The 10559-nt window shown below is 35.8% G+C and overlaps 1 protein-coding gene across 50 annotated transcripts; it reads right to left on the minus strand.

The window, feature by feature from the left end:
* Positions 1–318: 318 nt before the first annotated feature.
* On the minus strand, positions 319–6205 carry LOC112743507 (transcription initiation factor TFIID subunit 14b). 50 transcript variants are annotated; one of them, XM_072214286.1, is made up of 17 exons: positions 5938–6205; positions 5647–5693; positions 4589–4735; positions 4272–4320; positions 4038–4119; positions 3686–3831; positions 3390–3502; positions 3239–3274; positions 2977–3117; positions 2810–2873; positions 2143–2220; positions 1792–1985; positions 1602–1706; positions 1270–1458; positions 1156–1188; positions 826–882; positions 319–592 (listed from the first exon to the last, which is right to left on the minus strand). In XM_072214286.1, the coding sequence occupies exons 13-16, from the start codon at positions 1663–1665 to the stop codon at positions 863–865; spliced, it is 306 nt and encodes a 101-aa protein (XP_072070387.1). In that variant the 5' UTR covers positions 1666–1706; positions 1792–1985; positions 2143–2220; positions 2810–2873; positions 2977–3117; positions 3239–3274; positions 3390–3502; positions 3686–3831; positions 4038–4119; positions 4272–4320; positions 4589–4735; positions 5647–5693; positions 5938–6205; the 3' UTR covers positions 319–592; positions 826–862. The 50 variants fall into 47 exon arrangements, with proteins under 50 accessions (XP_072070387.1, XP_072070390.1, XP_072070379.1 ...); XM_072214289.1 differs by having other exon boundaries at positions 2160–2220; positions 3590–3831; XM_072214278.1 differs by having other exon boundaries at positions 3590–3831.
* Positions 6206–10559: the final 4354 nt, after the last annotated feature.

Below are 10559 nucleotides of genomic sequence, written 5' to 3' on the forward strand. Positions count from 1 at the left end.
CGGATTTTCCGTCTGTTTACAGACGGATTTTCAGACGGATTTTCCGTCTGTAATTACAGACGGATTTTCCGACAGATTTTCCGTCTGTAATTACAGACGGATTTTCCGACCGATTTTCCGTCTGTAATTACAGACGGATTTTCCGACAGATTTTCCATCTGTAATTTGAACTTTGGAAAATCATCCCGTTCTGATTACAGACAGAAAATCCGTCTGTAATTCCGTCAGTAAGATAAAATAGAATTTTTTTAGATTTTTTCATTGCAAAATGAATACTTTAAATTTGTTTTCTAAATTTACTCCATCAAACACTGTAAATTGAAAAAAGAAAGCCAAAAATCACATAAATAAACATAATATTCATTACATGATACCTATAAAATTGGATGTTATTTTTCAACATCATTGGCCAATATCTCATTGTCTTAATAAAAAAATACCAAAAAAAATAAGATGACCATCCCAATGTTACATGAATGTCACAAATTACACTTAGCACTTAAAGATAGAATAATCTAAAATATTAATAGATAACTAAGTTGCATTGGCAGCATCAAGCTCCATATTGAAAGTTAATTTTGACATCTCCTGACTGAAATAGAATTAAAACCCAAATTAGAATTGGAGTGAATTGAAATGCTTGAATAAAAATAAAGCATATTATTTAAAGCATTTTGCACTCAGGAAGTAGTCTCTTTTGCATGAACAATTTTCTATAAAAGAATCGGTACATAGAGAATCACATCTCTTCTTAGAAAGCAAGAACCATGAGCTTCTTAAGGGAGGGTAAAGGAGGTACTGTAGTAAAATTTGGAGACATAATACCTCCACATAGTAGCTGAATGCTTGCTAAGTAGTAGCATTATCCAAAATAAAGTATACCTGCCATAACAAAGTACAATCATATACTTTAATACCAAAATATACGAAGAGCTAAACAAAAACTCTCAATTGAACCATTATCAAATAGTGGTTGTATACTTTAATGCCCCATTATCACCGCCAACTTCACTTCTCTATATTAAATGTACACATGACAAATTTTGCTTCACTCATAAAGGTACCTCTAGAACAATCTATGCCAAAGAATCAAAACAGAAAAAAACAGAGAGAACAACAAAAACAAAACAGAGATCAGAACAACTTAATTGGTACCTCTCTCCTTTCCATTCCCAGTTTCAATTGGTACTGCATAAGCCAAAAGAATTGAAACATTTAAAGGGTTATTAACAGAGTGCGGAATGAAAAAGAATATTTGAAAGAACTCACATGGGCTAGGCAAAGTCAAACCAGCAGGAAGCCTAGGCACAACAACAACAGGATGATTCTGCACATGCGCCAGAAAAGCCTCAGACGGTTCAGAAAATACAATCTCATCGTAAGATTCAACAACAACAGGTTTCTTTGTTGACTGAGGACCAGATTCCTCTTCTGGATACAATTTCAAATGGTGATTACCTACAAGCACAAAATCCAGTACCATTCATAACAAATAAAAATTAAATAAATGAAAATTGGTTCCTCAACTCTAAAGTCTAAAGTCTAAACATAACAAATTCAAAACAAACATGAAGACAGCATAATAAGTAACTAAAACTCACAAATCCAGCTGTTTAGAGGCATTCCTTGAGCTGCACGGCCAGTATTTAGAGCATAACCATTCATCAGAAAGCTGTCTCTAGAAAGTGGATTCTGCGTAGTTATCACTGTATGTATAATCAAATCATTTGTTTATTCATTGATCATATAGCACTATTAGTTTGCAACCAAGGAAACAATTGCAATAAACACCTTTTTTGTATATACAAAAAGGATTTTGGAAAGCCTTTCAACTTCCCTGAAATTGGTGAGGAAAGCCACCCTTCCATCCCTGGTGGAGCCCAACCATGTACCACCGCCGAGCTCATCCCTTCCGCCCAATAGAATTCGTCCCTGTTGAAACTCATCAGCTGCATCCAATGCTTATTTAACAATAACATCATCACCTGCAATTGTGATAATTTCTTATTAAAAACACAAAACAAAACAAAAACAAACAAGATAATTGAGTTCAGTAATGTGATTGTGAAACTGACCAGTGTTTAATTTGATACTAAGATAAAATCAATTTCCGAAAAAGTACCAAAAGTAACCAAAACTGACCAGTCTCATTATACGACCTTAGAACAGTAACCACAGCCAAATCAATGATCATCAACGACTCCAGGAGCCTCCAATTTTCTAGATTCAGGCCAAATCAAACGCAGAATTTTCACTACTCAGCAACAATTCAGCAAAGCTAGCGGCAGAAAATTCAATAATCACATATCTCCAATTTTGGAATTCAGATTCAGAACATAAAATTGCAGAATTAGAGTCTACAACAGCAAAAGCTTCAGAATCAGCAAGAAATCTAAAACTTACAGAAGAAGTTCACATCAAAGGAGAAGGAGACTCATCAGATTTCAATTTTACATTTTAACCTCAACAACAAACAAAATCAACAGAGCTGGCAGATCGAGCAATAATTCAGCATTCATTTTTGTCTATTTATGCAGAAAACAAAGAAGAAGCGACAGATTTGGCTGAAGAAGAAGAAGAAGAAGAAGAAGAATCCCACCTAGTTATGCAGGCAAAAATACAAACAGATAGAGGACATCCATTATATAAGCCAGACATTTCTACCATTATTTACAGGAACTCATACCCTTGATTCTATAGAGATCTAACAAAAAGAAAATTGCACAATTGCAGCAAATTCACTATAAACTGAATAAAAATAATAGTAACAAAAAATATGGTTGTTCATAGGAAGTTGATAGAAATCCACCTCACTGCAACCGATTCCAAGTTTCTTTCGATCATTCAAGCATTGTTTATGATATTTCACGTACCTGAAGGGAAGAATAACCTCATGAGAAATTCTGAAATTACAACATGTTCAATATAGTCCTAGACCTTATTACACGTATATCATAGCCAAGTATCATAACGTACTTCTGCTGTTGGAAACCGTTTTCTTCTAAAAGTTGGTTACTTGGATGCTGAAAAGGTGGGAAAGATTTTGGCATGGAGCCCACAGGAGGACTACTCGAAAGACCACCATGTGGCGAACTACTCAATTTGGAGGGTTTGAGACTGCAAAATTAAGAGAATAATTGGAAAGAGCTTTTCAGTGATCAAACTAAAGAATCAAACTACCAATACAAAGCTAGTCCAAATAGGACAGTTTTCTGAGTTAAACAATCATGATATATACCTGAATTTGAGTTCGAACATTCTCCAGTTCAGATTCCTGAAAATGTATACAGAGGATTGCAAGATGTATCAGGAACTGAAAATATCAATGTGAAACCTAGTAACAGCAGAATTTGAGCACAAACTATTGAGAATATGAAGTGATAACTTGCCTGCTCATGCAAAGCTTCTTTCAACTGAGATGCTACAAGACAGAAGGCTTCAAGACAGATGCTACAAGAATTGTCACAAGCATCCTGAATTTAACCCTCCACAGAAGCAGCAGCTGAAGTCAAATGCGCCTCAGATTTTCAGATAAGAAGAGAGAGAGGGGGGGAGGAGAACAAGCATTTGCATTAAGACATTAACTAACCTATCATAGTTCACAGCAGCTCTAATTTTCAGATAAACAAAGCATAAATTCGGTTAAGAAATGAAATATGGTCATCATTCAAAGATCCAACCCTACTTGAAGTAAGCCAATTGTTTATTAGGACAATCTAATCAGCACCACCATTGATCACAGCTTCTTTAGCAGAAATAAGCTCATAAAGCCCCAAAAGGTTTTTGAGATCCTTGACAGCCATATTGCTCAAAGCCTCACCCAAGATTTGCCTGCATCATGCAATAATTGTTCAATTTTTCTGTGATTCAATTATTTAGTAATAATTGGTTCATCGAACTTGCTTGTTGTGGTTCTGAAGGTTACTGATTTGCACACGCAGTTTTGCAGATTCTTGCTGGTAATGCTGAAATATATATTGAAGAAGCTATATATATATGATGCTGATGAGATTAATAATGAATTAATAAGTAATAACCTGAGCATTAATCTCAGAAGTGGATCCACCATTAGAAGAATCTGAACTGGCTTTTTTGTACCTCTCAATAGATGCTTTGACACTGTTAAAACGTTGAAGAATTGAAAGTCAAATCATCCAACTCAATGAGTTAACTGAACCTTAAACGCAACTATTCAAATGCCTCAACGTCAAAGTCTGATTGGATTTGATCAAAAATAAAATGTTAAAATAGTACCCTACTCTTACAAATACCTTAATTTCGTCGACCCACTCATTGGCTGCACCTGCCACCGTTTTATCTCTGAAATAGAACGAAACTCTTAGCACTAGAACTCCAAACCCGCAGTCCAAATAAAATTCACTTTTTAACATTCATTTCAGATTAGGCAGGGGCAGGTAGAAAAATTGTTCCAATCCCATATTTTTATTTTTGTTTTTTTGCACACAGAACTTGATGATGTGCTGGGGATAGCATTTGATATTCAACACACTGTCTTCCAATTCCATCTCCCCCCCCCAAAAAAAAGAATAGCAGGAATGGAAGAAAGAAAGAAAGAAAGAAAGTGCACCTCCATACAAGGAATCAAGGATAGCAGGATCAGTTTGTATTATAGCAGAATGGAAGAATGTGCAAGCAAATATTAGTTCAGGTATAAAAATTTTGACTGATCAGAGGCTTGAAGAAGGTTCTTTTCCTGACCATTCACACACCAAACCTGTGTATTAAGGGTAAATCCAATGTTAAATGCAGAGCCAAAAGAGTAAACCAATCCACTAATACAGGGAAAGTACAAAATAGAGCACACATTTGAATTCTCAAGCGATACCCATTATCAAATATCAGCAAAGCAATACAAGAACAGCTAATATATCAATCGCAACCATGCATATAAATCGAAAGTTGGAAACAAATTTCACCCCGATATCTGAAGTTGTTACTTTAACTCCAATTTAAATTAAAAAAGAATCAATTAAATCTTGAAATTCAAGTGAAAATGATATTCATGATAATTAAAATGAAAACCATTTATGTAGGAAAGGTAGTGCTGAACATTCTATATGAGATGTCCCTACTTGTAAGTTCATGTCTTGTACAAGATATTAAGCAGCCATTGAATATGATAAAACATAACATTTATGTATAACACACTTATGTACTACAACACTATTACATTCAGCTTCCCATTATTGTCAACAGTAGGATCTAAGACCCTTAAGATTACAGTAGCAGAAGATTCTCTTATTAGAAGAAAAACAAAAAGACTCATAGAAGTGACATCATAGAAATTTACAAAACCACAACTAGTATTTCCAGGAATTATATAGTTTTTTGTTCCTAAATCTACAAACAAATTTATGCACACCATTAACAAGAAATGGATGCAAGGAATGGATGCACACAAAGGAATGGATGCACACCACAATGAACTCTAGCAAAACCTTGCTGAATTCCACTCAATTAACATTATCAGATACACTCTAAAGTTTATTGAACAAAATATAAAAAATCTGCCAATTCAAATGCAATGGTTATTCGCATCAGTCACCATCCAACAATTAGATTTTGAATTAACTAAAAAGTAAGAAAATAAAAATCAGAGTGACAAAAAAGAAAAACAAAGCATACTGCTGGGGATCTTCACTCGACCATAGATGGTGTAACCTTCAGCGAACCTGAAAAAAAAAACAAATTAGGATTAAAATCGATCCACATAACATAATTCTAAACCAGAGAGAACAAACGGAAAATTAGGGTTAAGGGACGAGAATTAGGGTTAAGAAAAACAGGGAAGGGACAGGGTTAGGGCTAGGGATAATGAAATCGGAACAGAATCACAATGAAAGGGTTAGGGCTAGGGACAAGAAGGAGGCGGAGGCCTACCTGAACTAACAGCGATGAGAGAAGACGATGACAAACCTCCGGCGAGGAGAGAAGAAGCAGCGCGAGAGCAGCGGCAGAGGGAGCACGGCTGAGAGAGCTCGTGTGACGACGAAAGGAGCAAACACATTGAGAGCGGCGGTGGAAGGAGCTCATGCGACGCGAGCCGCAGTGGCGGCGGTGACGGCAATAGCGGAGGACGTCACATCTTCAATGGAGCTTCAATGGAGAGAGAGAGAGAGAAGGCATGGGAGTAATTCACGTGAAAAAAAGTGAACCGAAGTACTCTAGAGTGACTCATCTCCTTATTCTAATATATTTCCGACGGAAAATTTAATAAAATTTAATCCGGCTGTAATAATTTAATAAAACACAGCATTTTGTCTATTTAATTACAGACGGATTTTCTGTCTGTAACTATTTCTCACTGAAAAAAATTAATTTTTCCAACGAAATTATCGACGGATTCTCTTTTCCGTCTGTAATTTATGCTAATCCATTTTTTTTGTTTTCCGACAAAAAATCCCTCTGAAATTCCCTCTGTATTTCAGTGGGATAAAATCCGTCGGAAATATCCGTCTGTAATAACTAGTTTTCTAGTAGTGTCACTCGTCCGCTTAAACAAGTGTCGGAGTTTGAATCTCATCTTGTACATACAAAAATTCATGAGCTAGTAACAGATCTTTAAATGGAGTTTATCTGTGATGGATTAATCATTAGCAACTAGCAAGGGTTAAGAAATATTGTAAGCAATTAAAAACGATTGCTAAACTAAAAGAATTAGATTAATAGTTATAATTGCTTGTCAAAAATAACAAATTCTGTTAGTCTTAGAACTTTTCTCTTAAATTATTGTAAACTGAGTCACAAATTTACAGGAGGGCAGCTACCTAGGTGTTTTCAGTTTAAAAAAAATCAAAATATTTAAAATTGAGGTCAATTTTTCTTGCTTATTTTTGTTTTTTCATATAGTAAATATTAAGTAAAAATAAACTATATATTGTTTTATTTTTTAACATTTGGACGGTTCTTAATTTCATTTGTAATGTTTGAAACATTCCATCTTTATTACAAATATCTTATTTCATCTTATTTAATCTTTCGGTAAAAATTAAATTATTTTCTTCTAAAATATTATTGTCTTCTGTTATGATTTTCTTTCAAATAATAATAAAAATCATAATTATAATGGTCATTGTTCTTGTAGAGGTTGGCCACTATATAGCTTGTTCGCCAATTAGTAACTTCAAGCTTTCTTTTAGGATGAGTTATACTTCGGCACTGAGAGAATAGGGGTGGATACCTACAAAAGGTACTTTGATACTCAAGTTAGTTATTGGATAATAAGCTTTGCAGAAAATGCAATATCTTAAATAAATGTTTTACCTCCCCTTTTATATTTGGGATGAAGTATCAGCAGTTATGCTTTCGAGTAATTCGTCTTAATGGAGAATAATGACATATTGGAGCGTTTTGATATTTGCTTTGATGCCCGCTATTGGTAACCGATCTATAACGTATATAGACGAGTTATAACGTGTGACCGAGTTATAACGGCCATATCATAGCCCCTAAGTTTGGCCTGGTGATATTTTGATAAAACAGGTTGAGCTTTTTGAGTTATAACTTGGCGATATGAGTTATAGATATCAAGCCCCAGATCAACTTACTTTATTAATATCAAGCTTGGACAGCTCGATAGACCATTTTATTGGTTGTCCAGCTAATTCTGGCTTTGTGATCACTTGTCGTAGCGGTTGGAGACGCCTAGCTGAGAATACCAGGGCTAAGTATAGCTTTTCTATCTTTGGATAGCGCAATTTAGTATTTTGTAGAGATTTACTGACAAAGTAAACAGGTCTTTGTACCTTGTTCCTTTATGTAACAAGAACAGAACTAACAGCCCAGTCAATAACAGATAAATAAAGATAAAGCTCCTCTCTTATTTCAGGTTTTTGCAAAATTGGAGATTTTGAGAGGACAATTTTGAGGTTTGAAAAGGCAATTTCACAATCATCATCCCGCTTAAGGTTATTTTTTTTTGAGTAATTGAAAAAAGAAAGAAGATTTAGAAGTTAAACAAAGTAAAAATCTTGATAAAACATCAAGTCTCCCTGTTAAGCATTGAACCTCCTATATAGTTCGAGGACTTTGTGTTTCCAGAACAGCTTGGCATTTGTTAGGATTTGCCTCTATACCTCGGCATGTAAGCCAAAATCCGAGTAATTTATCGCCTTGGACAACAAAGTTGCATTTTTCAAGATTTAATCGCATGTTGTATTTTCTGACTTGTGCGAACATTTCCACAAGGTCGTCTACGTGAGACTTGTCGATCTTGATTTTTGTGACCATGTCATCAACATAGGCTTTCATGTTCTGACTAGTTTGCTTGGCGAACATTTTATCCATAAGTCGTTGATAAGTAGCCCCTGCATTCTTAAGGCTAAAAGGCATAATTTTATAACAAAAGTTACCATATTTAGTTATAAAAGCAGCTTTATCTTTGTCTGATGGATGCATCAAGATCTGGTTATAACCAGAATATGCATCTATAAAACTTAAAATGCCAAAACCAGATGAATTATCAACTAAAGCATCAATAGATGGTAAGGGATATGCCTTTGGGACATGCTTTGTTTAAATCAGTAAAATCGACGCATATACACCATTTACCATTATGTTTCTTTACCATGACAACATTAGCTAACTACGTTGTGAACTTGATTTCTCGATTGAAGTTGGCATCAATGAGCTTTTTAGTTTCTTCCCAGGATGCTTGTTTCTTTTTCATGCCGAGGTTGCGCTTTTTCTGTACTATAGGTCAAATTGATGGGTTTATTGCCAGCTTATGAGATATTACAGAAAGATCAATGCCAGGCATGTCAGAGGGAGTCCAAGCGAAGAGATCAGCATTTTGTTGAAGAAATCGGGTGAGCTTCTCTTTCTTGCCTGCGTGCATAGCTGAACCTACAAAAGTGAACTTGTTTTGATCGTTAGTGAAAGAAACTTTTTGTAACTCCTCCATTGGGGTGGGGCAATCTTGAATGTCGGCCCGTGGATTTAGGCATTTTGAGAATGATGTTATAGCAATGCCGAGCTTCATGGAGGTCACTATGAATTGTTGCGACAAGGTTATTCTGCACATGAAACTTAACACAGAGATGAATTGTAGAAATGATAGCACCAAACTTATTCAAAAAAGGTCGGCCAAGAATTAGGTTATGAGGACTAAAACAATCAACCACAAGGTATTGAATATCTAGAGTTTTGGTTAGAGGATTATCATCAAGTATGGTCTGTAACCACACTGATCCTAACACAGGCACTCGTTCACCTGAAAATCCCACAAGGTCTCCGGTGGATGGTTGTAGTATGTTATCACTCAACTTTACTTTATAAAATGTAGAGTAAAATAGGAAATCGATGCTACTTTCAAGGTCCAACAGTACTTTGGGAACTATTAGATCTTCCAGTTGAATAGAGATAATGACTGGGTCATCTAAATTGAGCTTGGTTGAATTGAAGTCAGACGGTTGGAAAGTCATTTCAGGAAAATTGGGCAAAGATTGAGAATTGTTATGGGTGCCTTCGACAGCGAGTATAGCTCGGTAAGTACATTTGCGAGTCGAGTTTGAGGCTCCGCCACCAGTAAAGCCCCCAGGTATACAATTGATCACGCCTCAGGGTTGGTTGGGCTGAGCATTGTTTGCTTTGTCCTTGTCCTGAGAAGATTGTCCTGTAGAAGGTAGCCGGATGGATGTGTTGTGCGCTTTTGGATGTGGCTGCCGATGTATTTGTCCAAATGTCCTTGCTAAGCTAAGTGCTCAAGCAAGTCTTTGGCTACGATATACTCATTGGTAGTGTGTCTGTGTTTCTGATGAAAAGTACAATATTTTGTTTTGTCCACATTCTTCAAATCTTGGTAGGTTCCAACCTTTCGAGGAGGTTTGATTAACTTTGAATTTAGTATTTCCTTAATGATTTCCTCCCTTTTGATGTTGAACTGAGTATAAGAATCATAACAGGATGTCAATCAGAAAGGTTTCTTATTATCTCGGCTTCTGGCATCATCCTTGTTGGTTTGACCTTTTTCCGACCTTCAAGCCTGGCGTAGTGATGCGTGAGTATCTTGTACCCTTTTTTCCCTTCATTTTCCAGTTGTTTTTAGTTAGAAATTATTTTTATTATATTTTAGTGCAAAAATATTCTTTGGATGCTTATTTGAGTTGTTTTGATATTTTTATGATTTCAGGTGAAATTTGGGCGAATTTGGCAGAATTTTATGCAAAAACAAAGGAAAAAAGTAGATGCTGTCAACCCTGACCTCCCTACATTCCAACGAGCATAACTTGAGCTACAGAGGTCCAATTGAAGCGGTTCTAACGACGTTGAAAATCCAACTTCTAGAGCTTTCCAAAGATATATAATAGTCTATACTTGTCTTCTGGAATTACTGCCAAATCTGGCGCTAAACACCGAGCCTGGCATTTAGCGCCCAGGAAAACAGAACTCACTGGCCATTTCCGGCGCTGAATGCTAGAAAAATGCCAGAACTGCCTATTTCCAGCGCTGAATGCCAAAAAATGCCAAAACTGCCCATTTTACTTATTTTCCTTGCTTTCTAGTTTAATCCCTTATTTTGTTTTCTGTTTATTTTGAAA

The sequence above is a fragment of the Arachis hypogaea genome, chromosome 14, assembly GCF_003086295.3.
Source record: "Arachis hypogaea cultivar Tifrunner chromosome 14, arahy.Tifrunner.gnm2.J5K5, whole genome shotgun sequence".
Classification (NCBI taxonomy): domain Eukaryota; kingdom Viridiplantae; phylum Streptophyta; class Magnoliopsida; order Fabales; family Fabaceae; genus Arachis; species Arachis hypogaea.